The 20,151-nt window shown below is 43.7% G+C and overlaps 1 protein-coding gene across 1 annotated transcript in view; it reads right to left on the reverse strand.

Annotated features, from left to right (window-relative positions):
* Nucleotides 1-919: 919 nt before the first annotated feature.
* DDX24 (DEAD-box helicase 24) overlaps nt 920-20,151 on the reverse strand; it is a 29,580-nt gene continuing 10,348 nt past the window's right edge. Inside the window, exons 3-9 of the mRNA XM_007987681.3 lie at nt 12,257-12,781; nt 11,088-11,241; nt 10,103-10,618; nt 7,808-7,883; nt 5,000-5,188; nt 2,988-3,117; nt 920-1,465 (exon numbers count right to left, since the gene is read on the reverse strand). Coding sequence (XP_007985872.3) covers nt 1,194-1,465; nt 2,988-3,117; nt 5,000-5,188; nt 7,808-7,883; nt 10,103-10,618; nt 11,088-11,241; nt 12,257-12,781 — 1,862 coding nt within the window. The 3' untranslated portion in view covers nt 920-1,193. The remainder of the gene's footprint in view (nt 1,466-2,987; nt 3,118-4,999; nt 5,189-7,807; nt 7,884-10,102; nt 10,619-11,087; nt 11,242-12,256; nt 12,782-20,151) is intronic.

The following is a 20,151-nucleotide window of genomic DNA, read 5'->3' on the forward strand; positions in this document are numbered from 1 at the left end:
GTATCCTCTTCAATTCCCTAGCACCCCTTGAACTAAACAGCTGTATTGTATTGTGCCCCGATAAATACCTGTTTGGAAGCCAGACAGTTATGCAGAAATCTGGGCTTCTCCCATGGTTGTGGGAGTTGTGGATACTCACCTACACTGATGCAGACAAAGCTGGGGCAGCACCAGGAAGTCCCTAGTTCTCTGGGCACACATTTATACCAGGCTGACCAAGCCTTGAGTTCCTCTTCTCCCAAGGAGCTCAGCTAAGGGAACACAGCATGGCAAGTGCTATGAAGAGGGTAAGCATGGGATACTAAGGGAGCCCCAGGAGAAGCACTGCCCCCCCCCTTAGAGGCTCAGGACTAAAGGATCCATAGCAGTGCTCTGGAATGGAGAAGACCAAAAGGCAATCCAGACCGATGGAAAAGCCTATTCTGCACAAAGGCTCAGGACAAGAGAAGGGGTGCATGGAACTGTGGGCAGGAGCCTGCTCTGTCACAGAGGAGGGGAGTGGAGACAAGGCTGGGGCTAGATCCTGAGGGCTTCACACGTCAGACCTGTGACTGTTACTGTTGACTCTGTGATGTGAGGGAAGCCTGAAGACAGCAACCTCATCCCTGCCCACCTCCCACAGTGGCTCAGACAATAGCCAAGAATTTGGGAGAGAACTAAGGAGCTATTAGGGTGCTGCTCTGGGTAAAGCAGGAACATGTGCCTCTTGAACATTCCAGCCTCTTGCTCTATCCACACTGTCCAATCTTGGCCTGCAGCCAGAGGCCTGACACTATTCCTGTCTTTTCAAGGGCTTAGCACTGTGCTGGCCCAGGAGAATCACTAAGTTAATAATGAAACAAACGACACCACGCCCCCAACCACCTTATAGCTAAAAAAAAAAAAAAAAAAAAAAAAAAATTCAGGATGACACAATGGCTCCGACCATTGTTTTTAATTTATGAAATCAAGTTGAACACACAAGAAGCCTATAAACACTGCAATACAGAAAAATTAAGCTGCTGCATAGAATTCTTACTCCAAAACAATGCAAATCTGCATGAGGTCTCTCCTGCTATGGGTGTGAGTAGAAGAGAGGGAGACGTTTTTACCTGGGGTTGATGGTGGAGTGAAACACAAGGGTGGGAGAGGTTTTGCAAATAGCCAGAGAACAGAGAGCAATGTGCAGTCACTAACACACTTGACCAGGGCAGTTAATTTGCACTTGTACTTGGCTGTGGCTGTTCCGGCTGCGGCTCCTTTGGCTTCTTTGTCTTCTTCTTCTGCTGCTTGGAGAGACAGCTTAAAGCAGACTCGCTCTTACTTGGGGCAGACACAAGCAGGGGCGGCTTGCCAGACTGAGTGGGATACTTGGTTTTCTGGCTCTCCGTAAACAGCGGCTGGGAGAGCAGGTGGCGCAGCTCCTTCTTCAGAACCTTCATCTGCTTTTGTCTCCGACGCTCTTCTTGCTGGTCAGCTTTTCCTCCTTGAAACACAATACAAAAAAGATTCTATTTACTATGGTTTGTAGAAACATTTTGTTTCCCTTGATGGATAACACAATGAAAAATGTTTTAGAACTACTTTAGGGAGGCAAGGTTCAAAAGTTCTCTGAAGAAGCCAGTGGTGGCTTGGCAGGGGCAGGGGCTGTAAATGGATAACCTCTAACCATTTGCCGGGGATACGCAGGACCGCTCTGTCCTTTTACTTCATAAAAATCCTCCAAGGCTGGAATTATGTTTATAGATGAGGCAATTCAGGCTTAGAGAAGTCACCTGGCTCACATCACAGAGCCAGCCGTCAGACAGAGCCCAGAACCCAAGTCTCCTGACTGAAGATCATTTTTCTTCCTATGACCCACCCACTTACTGCCCAGCTGGGGTTTGGTGACTTCACAAGTACAACCACCCACTGCCCCCCACCAGGAGACACTGAATGCTTCTTTGTAGCCCAGCTGTCCTGTGCCTTGCCACCAGTGCTGTGACTGCACATGGAGAGGCTGGAAGAGACAAAGGGTTCTACCTCAGCCTGTCTTCAGGAAGGGAAGCCGGGCCCAAGCCCCAACCCTGAGCCACCAGGAGGACCAGCTCACTGTCACCAAGCCCACTGGTTTGGCTCCTGGCTTCCATGCTGAGCAGAGAGCAGTTAGTCTGTCTCTGAATTTGCTGACTTGGGCACCGAGGTGTCAACATCTCTGCTGAGCCGCATCCTTGGTGGTGTGGAAGGAGCATGGAGTTCTAGATTTGGTTCTACCACTTCTTAAGACTCAGGAGCTTTCTCGAGCAGGGAACGAGCAGACTCATCACTGAAGCCTCAGCCTCTGGTCACATACAGAGTAGCAGCTCAGGAAATGCCTTGTGACAGAGCTGTTGCCCTGCAAAAAGTGCCTCTGCTGTATCTAGTTCCCATATGTAAAAAGAGAGTACTTCCTGCTGTGTTCATGTCATGAGAGTGGAGAAGATCAAATGAGATAATGGCATGGAAGTGCTTTGTCAGCTTGGAAGGCAGGTGTAGTAGGAACCATAATGACAAGTAACTTAAAATGTAGTACTTTCTATTTGCCAGGCAATGCCACAAGCACTTAACATTTTTTAACTCAATCAGTCTTCACAACAATCCCATGAAGTAGGTAGTTGACTACTTCCATTTTATGGCGGAGAAAGCTGAGACACAACAGAGGTTAAATAACTTGACTCAGTAACATAGTTAAGGCAAGGAGCCGGCATTCTAACACAGGCAGCCTGGCCAGAGAGCCTGCTCCCTTCCTCACTGTACTCCACTGCCTGTCCATGTAAGAGGAGGCAGCTGAGGGCACAAGACAGAGACAAAGGAAACAAAGACTGACCGAGGCCAGTAGGCTCATCTGGGACTAGGGCCTGTTAGCAAAGAGGGGGGAAGGACGTCTTGCTGATTCTGACAAGATCCACAGTAGTAGAGATGGTTCCAACAAGGCAAAAGTTAAAGAGAGATTTCAACTTCCTCAATTCCCGTCCCACCCAAGGGCTTACCCTTATACATGTCTTCTTCCAGCTCAATCTCCAGGGCAGCTGCTGCCTGCTCAATCCAAGAGTTGTGCAGGCAAGCCTGGAAGTTCCGATACTCAGATTTCTCAATCTGTCGAGCTAAACGGATTCGCTCCTGGGGGGAAGTAACAGAAAATACTCATCTGGAACAGAGTTCAGGCCTCTGGGAAGCAAAGTCTCACTTGAGTTGTGGTTGTGTGTTTAAGGCAGGTATCACTCTGCTGCCCAGGCTGGAGAGCAGTGGCACGATCATGGCTCACTGCAGCCTCAACCTCCTTGGATCAAGTGATCTCCCACCTCAGCCTCCCATCCCAAGCAGCTGGGAGGCACCACCATGCCTAGCTATTTTCATTTAATTTTTTTATTTTTATTTTTATTTTTTGTAAAGACAGGGTCTCACTGTGTTGTCTAGGCTGGTCTTGAACTCCTGGGCTCAAGTGATCTTTCCACCTCAGCCTCCCAAAGTGCTGGGATTACAGGCGTGAGCCACCATGCCCAGCAAGTAGTGTTTTTAAAAAGCTCTTGAGCCAGGCATGGTGGCTCATACCTGTAATCCCAGCACTTTGGGAGGCCAAGGCGGGCAGATCACCTGAGGTCAGCAGTTTGAGACCAGCCTGACCAACATGGAGAAACCCCATCTCTACTAAAAATACAAAATTAGCTTGGCATGGTGGCACATGCCTGTAATCCCAGCTACTCGGGAGGCTGAGGCAGGAGAATCGCTTGAACTCAGGAGAAGGTTGTGGTGAGCCGAGATTGTGCCATTGCACTCCAGCCTGGGCAACATGAGTGAAGCTCTGTCTCAAATAATAATAATAATAATAATAATAATAATAAATAAACACATAAATAAATAAAAAGCTCTTGAGATCAGTGGTGAGATGCAGTTCAGTTCCTATTGAAACGCATTTGTTTTGTTTCCTGATAAAAGCCCAGTGGGCAACCATTACCCGTCTGTGTGTACACATCTAAACACAACCGCTAGCTTTCCCAACAATCAACCTCAACAGCCACATCCTTTGAAAACCCTTACTGGTTCGACTGCCAACCTATAGGTAACCCAACTGAACTCTTTACACAGATGCCACAGCTCGCTTCCACAGCTGAGCTAAGATAAAACATTCCAACTCTCCCTCTAGGGGGTTTTGGGGCTGCACTGCAGAGGCAAAATGAGAAGGATCTTGTGATGTGGTTAAAGGAATCACGGGAAGCCTGGGTGGCTCCTATTCCTCCTTACTAATGGGAATTCTCTGTGATTTCCACTTTTCCAGCCTTATCTCCACCCTATTTCCCCAAACAGCTAATATTCCTTTTGAGCCAGAGAAGCCAACATTCCTTGAACTGTGCCATGCTTTTGCTCCCTCAATTCCTGGAATTCCACCTCCTCTGTACCCTTCCACATCCTTGCCAGCAGGAAGCTGGGACAGAACCTCTTCTCCTCCCAATGTAACCATATGCCCAGTAATTCCACACTGCTCCATTGTATCTGAACTTTATTCACAGCTGGCAAACCTCTGGGAAGGAGAACTCACCCCACTTTGGTCACTAATACAGTGTCCCACGGTAAGCAGCACCTACTTGGGGAATGCCTGCTGAGTTAAAACCCAAAAGACAGAATTTACTGGCACCTGCTCCAGGGATGTGCCAAACCTGTAGCATCTGCCTCAGCAAGAAATGCTAACCACACTGTCTACAACCCTCTGACAGGATATCCAGGCAGACATGACCACTGCACTGTCCGGTGAGCAAGGGGGACTTCAGGGCCAGACAAGGAAGAAATGGTTCAGGGAGAAAATGCCTCACACCTTCAGTCACTCCCCTTTTCTCTTTTCCCAGGTATGTTGCTCTCAATCCTTTCTACAAGTCTCCTTGTTCAGCTGTTGGCAGAACCATTCCTTAGTTTTCAAGGGTTTTGCTGCCAGTCCCACAGCAAGGTGCTCTGCAAAAGAGCAGCCCAATCCCTTCATTAACACTGGGGTTTTAACTTTGCTTTCTACCTTGACCACGTCCATGTATTTTGTCTGCACGGGGAATAGCGGGATGTCCTCATCTTTCTTGAGGGTTTTGTAAATCTTCTTAAAGTTGATCACATCCTCAGGCCCAATGAGCATCAGGCTGAGACCTTCACTGGCAGCTCGAGCAGTTCGACCACTTCGGTGGACATAAATCTCCGAGGTACGTGGGACCTGCCACAGGAAGAACTGGGAGATCAATACATGGCCACTGCCAAACACTGGTCCTCTCCTCAGGGCCACATCTCCAAACCGGACCCTCCTACCTCCCAGCCAGGCAGGTAGAAACTTCTGCAGCATTGTAGAGCAACCTAGCCCACCTCTCTTAGTCCCACATTCAAAATGTTCCCAGGTTTAGCCCATTCACTGTGTAGGCTCTCCCCTCCCATGCCCCTCAACCTAGTTCAGGTCCTCAAGACCATGTAGCCAGACCACAGCAGTCACTTCTTATCCAGGATTTAAGCAGCCCAGCTCCACAGACCATGTTAATCCCTGGGTTACATTTCTATATATTTATTATCCATAGATAATGTGGCATGGTTGCTGACACACCCACTGAGCCCCTGGCACACACCATTAATCAAGCACAACAGTCTTCTCCACTGGGCCCAGATAACAACTAGGTATTCTTTTCAATATAATACTTTAAGCAGCCACTATGAACTGTTCATAAGAGCTCTAGAAATGAGATTTGCCATTCTTTACTTATAAGATAAAGGCCCAACTCTTCAACCTGACACTCAGGGCCTTTAGTGACTTGCCTCCAACTTACCCCTCCAGCCTCAGCAACTATTCCTTTCCCAACACATCCCCTCTTTTCACTCTGAGCCAAGTGCCCCTGAACACTGCCCATTTCTTTGCTCCTTCCTTTAATGGCTCTACATGTCCAAATCCTCTCCACCCTTAAATGCCAGGCATCTTTTAAAAAGTACTTTCCAACCTCCCAAACTAGAAGTTACCTCTCTTCCATTGTATTTGGTAATTTTCTAATACCTTCTGCCTTAAATTATGGCTGTGGTCATCTCACCTCCTCTGCTGGATCCAATACTTCTTAGGGGCTGGGAGTGTATTTGATTCATCTTGACTCCACAAAGGTTGACCCAACTCCTTCCCCAAAAAAGGGAAGACTATAGAGATTTGCTAAACCAAAATTAGCACCTGTGATACACTGAGATATGTTTTTCTCTTCATCCTGTTTCCTGGCAAAGGAATCTCAAAAGTAATGTCTTTTTGTAAGCTAATGACAAACTACTGACCGATGGCTGATAGCCCCCTAGGTAGTTTCAGGATGGGGGCTGGTCACCAGAAAGGCCAAGGCGGGATTAGAAGGTTGGGACTTTCAGTGCTACTTCCCAAAGGCCAATGGTTTAATTAATAATCTTACCCAATGAAGTCTCCATAAATATCCCAAAAGGACAGACTTTGGAGAACTTTTGAATAAGCTGAATATGTGGACATTCCTGGAGGGTGGGGTACCCAGGAGGGGCATGGCAACTCCATGCTCCTTCCCCTATACCTCAGCCTATACATCTCCCCATCTATATTCTTTCTAATATCCTCTATAATAAACTGGTAATGTGTTTTAGTTCTGAGAGCTGCTGTAGCAAATTAATTGAACCCAAAGAGGGGGGTCAAAGGAACCCCAACTTGAAGCTGGTTGGTCAGAAGTTCCAGAGGCCCCGACTTATAGACTGGTCACGGGGAGGAGGGACATCTTGTGGGATCTGAGGCCATCTCCAGGAAGACAGCATCAGAAAATGAAACTAAATAAGAGGACACCCAGCTGGAGGCTACTGCTTGATATGTGGTGAAAAATGCCCACACGTTTGGTTACAGAAGTCTTCTGTGTTGATTGTTGTTGTGAAGTGAGAGAATGGGAAAAAGCACTTTGAGTTTGTTGTTTCACTGAAACAGCAGCCTAAAAGATTTTTAAAAGCACAAAGAGGAATTAAAGAGAAAAAATAATAATGCCATAACAGCTACCATTTATTGAGTACTTACACTGTGCTACCGGCTTCATGAGCATCAGCTCAATTTAATTCTCAGGATAACCCTATGGGGTAGCTAGCATTGTTACTTCCAGTTTACAAACGATGACACTGAAACCAGAGGTACTAAATAACTTGCCTAACGCTAACCAACTATGAAGCAGCAGACTGGGGATTCAAAGCCTGGCAGTCTGGTTCCGGTGCCCATACTCCTAACCACAGCTTTATGCTGATATTCACTAGATGCACAAATTAATATTACTGCTACTATCAATGGCAGTTAACATGAGTAAGTGCTTACAATGTGCCAGGTGGCTTCTTAAGCTCTTTATACTTAGTAACTTATTTTACCTCAAGAACCCTAAGAAGCAGGTACTCACTGCCATTTAACACATGAGAAAACTGAGATACAGAGAGATTACATGACTTGTTCAAGGTTACACAGCTGGGATTTGAGCCCAGAGAGATCTAAACTACCACACTCTTCTATTCATACTTCTCTACATCAGGGTAACCAATTACAAGCTTAACTTATGCCCATTTCACAGAAAAAACTAAGACTCTAACCTGACAATATCAAGTAGCTTGGAGAGAAGGGTTGCTTGACATCAGACAAAGCAAGGTTTTCTGGAAACCAAATCTCAGCAGTGTTCCAAAAAGTGGGAGTAGTGGGCACTCGATGCCAGTGGTATTCTCTGATGCAAGAGCTTTAGAACCAACAATTCCTCCTCCCTCCCCCAACCTTTGCCTTAAAATTTCCCGATTCAATGCAGGCAGATGCATATACATTTTCAGATGCCCCTACCTGGTAATGGATGACATGCTGGACTTTAGGAATATCCAGACCCCGAGCTGCCACATCTGTTGCCAAGAGAACACAGCTGGGGTAGAGAGAGAAAGCTTATTAATAATAACTAACAGCTATCTTTAATCAAATTCTTACCAACTGCTGAGCATCCTAAACATTACAGTCCTTACCAATACTCTGTAAGATATCACTTCTATACCCTTTTGCAAAAAAACTGAGGCTCCGAGAGATTAACTTCCCAAGGTATGTACATGGCTATTCAGTTGTGGAGTCTGGATCCAAATTTGGGACTCACTGACTCCAACTAACATGCCATACTCTGCAATGATAAAAAAACTTCCTCCAGTGAGTTAAATGAGGCCATACATATTCTGGGTCAGTGACCTCCTATCCCATCACCCTCTCACTTCCTCCCAGTGGCACAGACTTCCTTGTTCTTCCCCAAACAAACCAAGCATGCTCTCACCTCCAAGCCTTTGCACTTGTTACTCCTTAGGCCTTAAAGGGTCTTGCCTCAAATATCCATATGACTCACTTTATTACTTTCTTCAGCTCTCTGCTCAATTTTCACTTCATCAGAGAAGCCTCCCTGACCACACATACCCAATCTCTTTTCTCCAACCCTTGCTCGACTTACTTCTTAGGATCACTTGGTACACTATGGACTTACTTTGCAATTTATTATCTCGCTCTACTAGAATGTAAGCTCCATGAGAGCAGGGACTTTGCATTACTCACTGCTGTATAACCACCACATAGAAACAACCTCTGGTTCATTGTAATCACTTGATAAATGTGTTGGATGATGTTTCTCAATGTGTGGTTCATGGAAAGTCAAAAGTACTTGAGGTGCTTCAAAACATAAGATTCTGGCCCTTCAGGATCCTCACTCCCTGCATTTCTGAGCTGAGGCCGGGAAACGCAATGCAAATCCTAGTTTGTAAAACATTAAACTACTGCTCTGGGTCAAGATCAGCAAACTTTTTCTGTAAAGAGCCAGAGAGCATTTCCAGCTTTGTGAACAACATAAGTCTCCATGGCAACTATTCAACTCTGTCGCAAAAGCAGATACTGACAATACATAAATGGGTCTTGCTGTGTTCCAGTAAAACATCTACTAAAAAAACAGGCGGCAGCCAGGTGTGATGGCATGCATTGGTAGTCCTAGCTACTTAGGATGCTAAGGTGGGATTGTTTGAGTCCGTGAGTTCAAGTCTAACCTGGGCAACACAGCAAGACTCCATCGCAAAAAGGAAAAAAAAAGGTAGCAAGGAAGAAGATTTGGCATGAGGGCTATAGTTTGCCAAGCTTTGTTCTAAGCTAATCTCAGTAAACCACTGATACTACTTACCAATTTTTTAAAACAAGTAAATCAAACACTTGTTCTAAAAACTAACTACCCTGTGACCTGACAAAACACTAGCAAAGGACACTTTATAGTCTGCCTCAACTTCCCAGGCCCTCGTCTTGACAGGCCCAATCTGGACCCCATTCCCTGAGCATCAGCCTGGTCCAAAGGCAGATGGACAAAGACATCAGGAATAAGACACAGCATGGGTCCTGAGGTCCAACAGGCTTGTCTGAGGCCTCGTTCTACCACTTCCAGGCACAGAAACCTTGGGCAGACTGATCGGCTTTTCTAGACCTCATTTCTTCATCTATAAATGAGAATAGTGATAATGGTAATAAGTAGTAATAGAAGAAGAAATTATTAAAGCTAACATTGAGCAATATACATAAACTATATGCTAGAGACTGTTCTAAATACTTTACACGCATGAATTTACAATCACTTAATCTTCATAACAACCCTATAATGGGTTCTATTATTATCCCAAAAATGAGAAAATTAAATTACAGAGAAGTTAAATAACTTGACCACCTAAGGAGTAACACAGCTAGGATTTGATTTCAGGCATTCTGGTTCCAGGATCTGTGCTCTTAACCATGAATCTATTCTGCTTCCTCTTAAGGATGTTAGGAGAGTAACTGAATGTGATTCTGAATCTGAAGTGCCAGCATAGGACCTAATCTATTGTCTATATATTCAATATTATGTATTGTCACCCATATTCATTAGTATTGAAGCTTCTGTATGGCATTTAACAGCAACCAAATCCACTAAAAGAGTAACCTTGCCAAATGCTGTGCAAAAAAAAAAAAAGGCTACCTACTACTGAGATAAGGCCCCTATGACAGAAGGTGGCTTTTCTACCATTTCTCCACCACCCTGACCCCTTTTACCCCAGTAACTAACTAGAGGTTAAGCCTCTGGGGACAGTCCTAACTTACTCTTCCAGACGGGCAAACTGCTCCAGGTTTCTGAGCCTCTGCTTCTGGTGCATACAGGCATGTAGGGTCAAGGGCATGATATCAAGGACTTTGAGGAGCCCAGAGAGGCGTTTGATGCAGGAGATGCTGTTGGCAAACACTAAGCTGCGGCCTGGATACTGCATCAGGAAGTAGTACAAGTAGAAGTCTTTCTCATCAGTCTCACAATGGATCTTGGTCTCTGTTAGCGTCTCCACCGTGGCCTCATTCCTTGTGAGGTCAATGACCTTGGGCTTGCCCCTCATGCCAATTTTCTGCATAAGAAGGTCAAGTTTGGCTGTTTTGTCCATTTTCTTGGTGTGCTTCTTATGAAGGATTCGAGCAGGAGCCTGATGTACCAGGGTGAGCGTGGCAGAAAAAACAAGCGTTTGTCTCTTTGGGTTGTATTGGGAGTCATTGAGCATCTCTAGCAACTGTGAGAGCTCAGCAAAATGACCTTTCTCAACCATCCGGTCAGCCTCATCCACCACCAGGCACCTGCAGATCCAGAGAGACCCATATCATCAGTCAGTAGCAGGTTAAGAGGAATCATCTACAGCACACCCTACTCTCATCCTACACACACACACACACCACTACCACCACCACATCGGGGCCTCAACTACTCTTCCTCATGCACTCTTGGCAGGTTAAGAGGAATCATCTACAGCACACCATACTCTCATCCTACACACACACACACACACACACACACACACAGGTTAAGAGGAATCATCTACAGCACACCCTACTCTCATCCTACACACACACACACACACCACTACCACCACCACATCGGGGCCTCAACTACTCTCCCTCATGCACTCTTGGCTTTCTAAAGGCCAGGGTCTGGATGATACCACACCATGGCATTCTGCAATGGGAAGAAGGCATTGCACACACCATGTCACCTGAAGCTCATTTCAGAAAAGGCAGTGAGGGGGAAAAGAGAAGTACCATCTATTACCTGAGCTGCCGAAGGTTCCTCAAATGATAATGCTTTTCTTTAATTAATTCCCACAGCCGGCCTGGAGTGGCAACCACAATCTCAGGACAACGGCTCAGCATCCTCTGCTGTTTCTGCGTGGACATTCCACCAACCAAAATAGCAGTTTTAATTCCTATGGGACAGAAAACATAAGGGACACTCATTCAATCTGGGTGATCATTTTCTTACATGGCTGACACAGGCACCCCAGATTACCAGAGACAGTCATCAGCACAGTGTAATGCTCTAGAGCACTGCTAAAAGAGCAGGCCTGGCCAGACTGTTGGTGCCACTCCTACAGGGCTTACCAAGTCTTCTGTGATCTGGGCCCTACTTCTTCAACCTCATTTCTTTCCTGCTCCCTCCCCTCCAACCACACCAAAGAGGATGAATTTGAACCCAGGTATGCTTACCTCCAAAGCTCTGGGAAAACTGAGCACTGGTGCACCATAATGCTGAGGGGAATATGAGCTGCAGCTGTGCTATACCTCTCCTATTTCCCTCAATTATAATTATTCTGAAAGGTCCTCTAATGCCCTGTTGTTTTCTTCTCTGATGGAGAAGTTCTCATAGTATCATGCAGGTAAAGGGCTTAGCAATAGTAACAATTTGGTAATTAACTGCTTCTATTATAAAATTAAAATTCCCAGAGTGAAGACCTTCCCAGAGTGAATTCCCTGAGAGAATTAAATCCTAACTGCTTATAGCAGGGATCAGCCAACTTTTTCTGAAAGGGTCACTAGTAAACATTACTGGCCTCATAGGCCAGATGGTCTCTGTCACAACTATTAACTCTACTCAACTTCACCTTTGTAGTACAAAACTAACCACAGACGATATAAAACCAAATGGGTGTGGGTGTATTCCAGTAAAACTTTATTTACAAAACCGGACAGTTTGCTAATCCCTGCCCTGAGCATCTACTGTATCCAATAAATTTCCTATGCATCTACAATGGCACCAACTATGTATTGTCCTTGAGGGAACTGAAAAAATGTCACTCAATCAATTTTCTCTAGGGCTTGATTGTCTGGCTCACAGATGAGAATGGCTTACCCTAGAGGGCAGGAGCCACAGCTCATTCATCTTTACCAATGAGCATTTGGGATTTGCCTAGAAAGGATTTATTAAATGGAACTAAACCTCACCTGTAAACCTGGCCACAGCATCAATGTGCTGTTTGACCTGGACAGCCAGCTCTCGAGTGGGAGTCAGAACCAGTCCAAGCAGAGGACGCTTTGGAAATGCCTTACAGGTGGCGCTTTTGTCATCCGACTCTTGTTTTAGATTTCCAGTCTGCTCTTTATCAAGATTTTCCTCCTCATTCTCATTCTGTTTGGGAACAGGCTTCTCCCTGATCAGGGAAGAAGGCCCTTCACCAGCATCATCGTCACCAAAGAGCAATGCCTGGTCTGAGCCAGTGCCTCCAGTCTTGGCTCTGGCCTCGGCTGCAGTATCACTGGGCAGTGCTTCACTCTCAATTATAGTATCATCAGGCAATGCTCCAGACTCAGCTTCAGCCTTGCCTGGTGATCCAGTCTCAGCTCCGGCCTCAGTTCTGGTCTCTCCAGGTGATGCGTCAGTGTTACTTGGAGGAGGGGCAGCATTCCTCTTCTGCCACTGCAATACTGCATGAATCACTGGGATGGCAAAGGCAAGAGTTTTCCCACTTCCTTAAAAGTAAAAAACAAAACAAAATAAAAACAGTGTGAATCAACAGATGAACATACTTTAGTCTGGAATTCATTCTTTTGCACAGAATAAGGTAGCCAAGTTTACGTGACTGACCCAAAGCTCCTCCACTCTACACAGATTTCCCCAGATGGAACCAGAAGGCACAAGTAAATTAGAAACTGAGGAAAAAAAGTATGGCAGGCTAGCACTGAGGTCTTAGGTCACCAGTAATGGATTACTAATGTCCAAGAAATGAAAAAATAAAGAGATAAAGGGCAAGTTTTGGGTGTATGTGTTGTTTTTGTGAGGAGTGGGAAGCAGTAATCTACACAACACTTTCCCAAGACTTTTCTTTGGTGAGAAAGGAGGGAGTAAAAGAAAATTTTCTCAAGTTTTCAGAAAACGTAAATATAAAATTATCTTTTGTCTATGTCTGAACATTTTCAAACTGGTCTTTGAATGTACACAGAGTCCAAATCGTCTGGGTGGTTAAAACAAAACATCTCGGGCTGAGAATTTAAAGAAGTTCCAAAGTGATAATGCCCTAGGCAGAAGCCAATAAATGCTTTCTCAAGGGAGAAACCATTATTATAGATCTCCAAAAATTTTCACAATTTGCAAAGGAAACAAGCAGCTCTCAGTAAAAAATTACCACACACACAAAAATAAGATACTATAAGGAAAAGAGAGCAAAAACACATAAAACTCTTGATAAGAAGAACAGCAGACTTTTTATCAGAAACAACTAAAAGCCAGAAGACAGTGTAGCAATATTTTTTATTTGAATGCCTAAAGACAAAAAAAAAAAAAAAAAAAAAAAACCAACCTGACAATCTGTAACTCTACACCCAGCAAAATTCTCTCTCAAAACAAAATGTGAAATAAAGACTTTAGGCATATAAAACCTGAAATAATTCACCAGCAGCAAATGTGAGCTATCAGAAATATTAGTCTTTCATGCAATTGAAAAGATAATATAAAATGAAAATCTGGATGTACCCAAAGAAATAATGAGCAACCGAAACAGTAACTACGTAGGTAAATATTTAAAAACTTTTTATGGCCAGGCATGGTGGCTCATGCCTGTAATCCCAACACTTTGGAAGGTCTAGGTGGGAGGATCAAGACCAGCCTGGGCAACATAGTAAGACTCCCATCTTTAAAAAAAATTGCCAGACATGGTGGCACACTCCTGTAGTCTTCATAACTTGAGAGGCTGAGGCAGGAGGATTGTTTGAGCACGGGAGGTTGAGGCTGCAGTGAGCCATGATCATGCCACTGCACTCTAGCATGGGTGACAGAGGGAGACACTGTCTCTAAAAACAAACAAAAACCCAAAACCCCTTATTTTTCTCATTTAAACATCTTTAAAAACAATTGTTTAAAGCAAAGATAATAAAAATGTATTCTGGAATCTCTAAAACATATGAAGTATACAACAAAAAGCACAAAGGAGGAGAGAAACAAATATATTCTTGTAAGATTCTTATGTTGTATGTGAAGTAGTAAATTACTTGAAGGTAAACTATAATAAAATTAAAGATATATACTATGAACCCCAAAACAATCACTAAAAAGACATAAGAATTATAGCTAATAAGACAACAAAAAAGATAAAATGGTATCTATGCATATACATATACATATATATAAAATAGTCTCTGTCCCTAGTTCTTGATACAGTGCTTCTAAAAGCCTTGTAACTTTCTGAGTGATAGGAGCATCTTTTGTTGAAATATTTGGTCTTAGTCCTCAGTTGCTGATATAAAACCTTGTGAGACTTTCAGCTGCCTCTCCCCAATAACCTTCAGGGAGGGAAGAAGGGACTGGAGACTGAGCTCAGTCACTAACAACCAATGATTTAATCAATTATCAATCATGCCTATGCAATGGAAACTCCACAAAATCTCTAAACAATGGAGTTCGGAGAGATTCCTGGGTGGTCTCCCCAGGGACGATGGAAACTCCATGCTCTATCTCTCCTGACTTCCAACCCTGCCCCATACCCTTCCCTAGTCTTCTCATCCATCTGGCTGTTTCTCAGTTACATCTTTTATAATAAATTGTTAAATGCAAGTAAAGTGTTTCCCTGAGTTCTGTCAGGCATAGCAAAGTGTTGAACCTGAGGAAGGTGTTGTGGGAATACCCAATTTGTAGCCAAGCTGATCAGAAGTACCAGTATTTGTGATGAGCATCATTAATGGGGGCAACCTTGTGAGCTGAGCCCTTAACCTGTAAGGAATGACACTAACTCTAGGTAGATAGTGTCTGAATTGAACAGAATTCACACACACATACACACACACACAATTCAGTGCCAAAGAAGGAAACGAAAAAGAGCTGGGACTAATAGAAAAGTAACAGAGTTAAACCCAACCATTGATGTGGCTCCCAGGAGGCAGGACTAGATTGCAGCTCCTGAAAGAGCAGTAAGCGGAGGCTTGCACTGTGAGTTTTAGCTCCAGATTGACTGCAAGAACAAACCAGTAATCCCAAGAAGACCCACAGACCCTCTGAAGGAAGTGGACTGCTCCTGCAGGACCCAGGAGACCCCCAAATACTGTGAGTGCCCCAAATGTGGAGAGGAGGGAGACCCTCCTCTCCCAAACGCACACCCCCACTGGAGAAGCTGAAGGTCCGTTTGCGGGAGAAGTTTCTGACTTTACCTGAACCTGAGTCAAGTTAGAGAGCTGAGCGAAATACAGGGGTAGAGGAAGCAGCAGAAAGGCCCTGGGAGCTCGCTGGGTCCCCAAGCAGCCCATTCCTGCCTGGCACCACAGGGATCCATTTAGCAGGTGGCCAGAGGAGCAGGGGGTAAAACTTCACAGAAAGAAGGCATTCTGTAGCCAAACTCTGTAACAATTTGATGTAACAATCTGAAGAGGACCAGAAGCCTCCCGGCCAGAACTTGGGGGGAGAGCAGGAATCCAGACTTCATAGGCAGGGGAAGAACTAAAGCCCTTTTCTTTCACAGCTGGAAAGTGGATAGCCTTGGGCAAGTTTTCAAGCCCTCCCCCTGGAAACAGACAGGGGCTGTTGGGGAAGATATGGTGAGAGTGAGACCTGCCCTTCAGTTTGTGAGGGAGTTGGGAGCTGGGTGAGGCCTGTGACTGCCGGCTTTCCCCCATTTCCCTGACAACCTGCATGACTCACCAGAGGTAGCCATAATCCTCCTAGGTACACAACTCCAGTGACCTGGGAATCTTACCCCCATCCCCAAAACAGCCACAGCAAGACCCACCCAAGGAAAGTCTGAGCAGGTGTAGACCTGCCCCCACCTGACGGTCCTTCCCTATCCACCTTGGTAGTGGAAGACAAAGGGCATATAATCTTGGGAGTTCTAGGGCCCCACCCACCGCTGGTCCCTCTCCACACTATAGCTGATGCTTTCTGGCAAGTGCCACCTCCTGGCAGGAGGCCAACCAACACAAAAATAGAGCATTAAACTACCAAAGCTAAGGACCCTCAGAGAGTACAATGCATCCTCTGCCATCTCCACTGGAGCAAGCGCTGGTATCCATGGCTGAGATCCCCATAGCCGGTTAACATCACAGGACTCTGTGCAGACAACCCCCAGTACTAGCCCAGAGCCGGGTAGGCTTGCTGGGTGGCTTGACCCAGAAGACAGACAACAATCACTGCAGTTTGGCTCACAGGAAGCCACATCCAGAGGAAAAGGGGGAGAGTACTACATCAAGGGAACACCCCATGGGACAAAAGAACCTGAATAACAGCCTTCAGCCCTAGACCTTCCCTCTGAAAGAGCCTACCAAATGAGAAGGAACCAGAAAACCAACCCTGGTAATAAGACAAAACGGGGCTCTTCAACACCACCCCCCACCAAAAAAAAAATCACACTAGTTCACCAGCAATGGATCCAAACCAAGAAGAAATCCCTGACTTACCTGAAAAAGAATTCAGGATGTTAGTTATTAAGCTAATCAGGGAGGGACCAGAGAAAGGTAAAGCCTCAATGCAAGGAAATCCAAAAAATGATACAAGAAGTGGAAGGAGAAATATTCGAGGAAATACATAAAGGCAGAACAATAAAAAGGAAATTCTGGACATACTTTTAGAAATGCGAAATGCTGTGGAAAGTCTCAGCAATAGAACTGAACAAGTAGAAGAAATTCAGAGCTCAAAGACAAGGTCTTCAAATTAACCCAATCCAAGAAAGACAAAGAAAAAAGAATAAGAAAAAATGAACAAAGGCTCTAAGAAGTCTGGGATTATGTTAAATGACCAAACCTAAGAATAATTGGTATACCTGAGGAAGAAGAGAATGCCAAAAGCTTGGAAAACATATTTGGGAGAATAATTGAGGAAAACTTCTCCAGTCTTGCTAGAGACCTAGATATCCAAATAAAAGAAGCACAAAGAACACCTGGGAAATTCACTGCAAAAAGATCTTCGCCTAGGCACATTGTCATCAGGTTATACAAAGTTAAGATGAAGGAAAGAATTTTAAGAGCTGTGACACAGAAGCACCAGATAACCTATAAAGGAAAACCTATTAGATTAACAGCAGACATCTCAGGAGAAACCCTACAAGCTAGAAGGGACTGGGGCCCTATCTTCAACCTCCTCAAACAAAACAATCTTCAACCAAGAATTTTGTATCCAGCAAAACTAAGCATCATATATGAAGGAAAGATACACAAAATAAACAACCGCTTTCAGATAAACAAATGCTGAGAGAATTTGCCATTTACCAAGCCACCATTATAATAAGAACTGCTAAAAGGAGCTCTAAATCTTGAAACAAACCCTGGAAATATATCAAATCAGAACAACCTCTTTAAAGTATAAAGTAAAAATCACACAGGGCGCAGAAATACAAGTTAAAAAGTAAAAAGAAAAAACAAAACTAAAGTACACAGGCAACAAAGAGCATGATGAACGCAAGGGTACCTCACATTTCAATACTAACATTGAATGGAAATGGCCTATATGCTCCACTTAAAAGATAAAGAACTGCAGAATGGATAAGAACTCATCAACCAACTATCTGCTGCCTTCAGGAGACTCATCTAACACATAAGGACTCACATAAACTTAAAGTAAAAGGGTGGAAAAAGGCATTTCATGCAAATGGACACCAAAAGCAAGCAGGGGTAGCTATTCTTATACTAGACAAAACAAACTGTAAAGCAACAGTGCTTAAAACAGACAAAGAGGGATATTATATAATGGCAAAAGGCCTTGTCCAACAGGAAAATATCACAATCCTAAACATATATGCACCTAACACTGGAGCTCACAAATTTACAAAACAATTACTAACAAACCCAAGAAATGAGACAGACAGCAACACAATAATAGTGGGGGACTTCAATACTCCACTGACAGCACTAGACAGGTCATCAAGACAGAAAGTCAACAAAGAAACAATGGATTTAAACTACACCTTGGAACAAAGGGACTTAACAGATATATACAGAACATTCATCCAACAACCGCAGAATACACTTCTGTTCAACAGTGCATGGAATTTTCTCCAAGACAGACCATATGACAGGCCATAAAACGAGCCTCAATAAATTTAAGAAAAGTGAAATGACATCAAGCACTCTCTCAGACCACAGTGGAATAAAACTGGAAATCAACTCTAAAAGGAACCTTCAAAACCATGCAAATACACGAAAATTAAATAACCTGCTCCTGAATGAGCATTGGGTCAAAAACGAAATCAAGATGGAAATTTAAAAATTCTTCAAACTGAATGACAATAACGACACAACATATCAAAACCTCTAGGATACAGCAAAGGTGACACTAAGAGGAAAGTTCATAGCCCTAAACGGCTACATCAGTAAGTCTGAAAGAGCACAAACAGGCAATCTAAGGTCACACTTCAAGGAGCTAGAGAAACAAGAACAAACCAAACCCAAACCCAATAGAAGAAAGGAAATAACCAAGATCAGAGCAGAACTAAATGAAATTGAAACAAACAAACAAAAGATAAATGAAACAAAAAGTTGGTTCTTTGAAAAGATAAATAAAATTGATAGACCATTAGCAAGATTAACTAAGAAAGAAGAGAGAAAATCAAAATAACCTCACTAAAAAACGAAACAGGAGATATTACAACTGACACACTGAAATTACAAAAGATCATTCGAGGCTACTATGAACACCTTCACATAGATAAACTAGAAAACCTAGAAGAGATGGATAAATTCCTGGAAAAAAAACAACCCTCCTAGCTTAAGTCAGGAAGAATCAGATACCCTGAACAGACCAACAACAACCAGCAAGACTGAAATGGTAATTAAAAAACTACCAACAAAAACAAGTCCAGCACCAGAAGGTTTTGCAGTAGAATTCTACCAGACATTCAAAGAAGAACTGTTCCCAATCCTTTTGACACTATTCTACAAGATAGAGAAAGAAGGAACCCTCCCTAATTCATTCTACGAAGCCAGCATCACCCTAATACCAAAACCAGGAAAGGACACAACCAAAAAAGAAAACTACAGACCGATATCCCTGATGAACATAGATCCTAAAATCCTTAACAAAATACTAGCTAACCAAATTCAACAACATATCAAAAAGTTAATCCACCATGATCAAGTGGGTTTCATGCCAGGGATGCGGGGATGGTTTAACATATGCAAGTCAATAAATGTGTTATACCATGTAAGCAGAGTTAAAAACCAAAATCACATGATCCCAATGGATGCAGAAAAAGCATCAGACAAAATCCAGCATCCCTTTACAATTAAAACTCTCAGCAAAATCTGCATACAAGGGACACACCTTAATGTAATAAAAGCCTTCTACGACAAACCCACAGCCAACATAATACTGAATAGGAAAAAGTTGAAAGCATTCCCTCTGAGAACTGGAACAAGACAAGGATGCCCACTCTCACCACTCCTCTTCAACACTGTCCTAGAAGTCCTAGCCAGAGCAATCAGACAAGAGAAAAAAATAAAGGGCATCCAAATCAGTAAAGAGGAAGTCAAACTGGCACTGTTTGCTGACGATATGATCGTTTACCTTGAAAATCCTAAGGACTCCTCCAGAAAGCTCCCAGAACTCATAATTCAGCAAAGTTTCCGGATACAAGATTAATGTACACAAATCAGTAGCTCTTCTATACATCAACAGCAACCAAGTGGAGAATCAAATCAAGAACTTGATCCCTTTTAAAATAGTTGCCAAAAAAAAAAAAAAACCAAATGCTTAGGAATGTAACAAAGGAATCAAAAGACCTCCACAAGGAAAACTACAAAACACTGTTGAAGGAAATCATAGATGACAGAAATGAATGGAAACACATCCCATGCTCATGGATGGGTAAAATCAATATTGTGAAAATGACTCTACTGCCAAAAGCAATCTACAAATTCAATGCAATACC

Source organism: Chlorocebus sabaeus, chromosome 24 (assembly GCF_047675955.1).
Source record: "Chlorocebus sabaeus isolate Y175 chromosome 24, mChlSab1.0.hap1, whole genome shotgun sequence".
Taxonomy (NCBI): domain Eukaryota; kingdom Metazoa; phylum Chordata; class Mammalia; order Primates; family Cercopithecidae; genus Chlorocebus; species Chlorocebus sabaeus.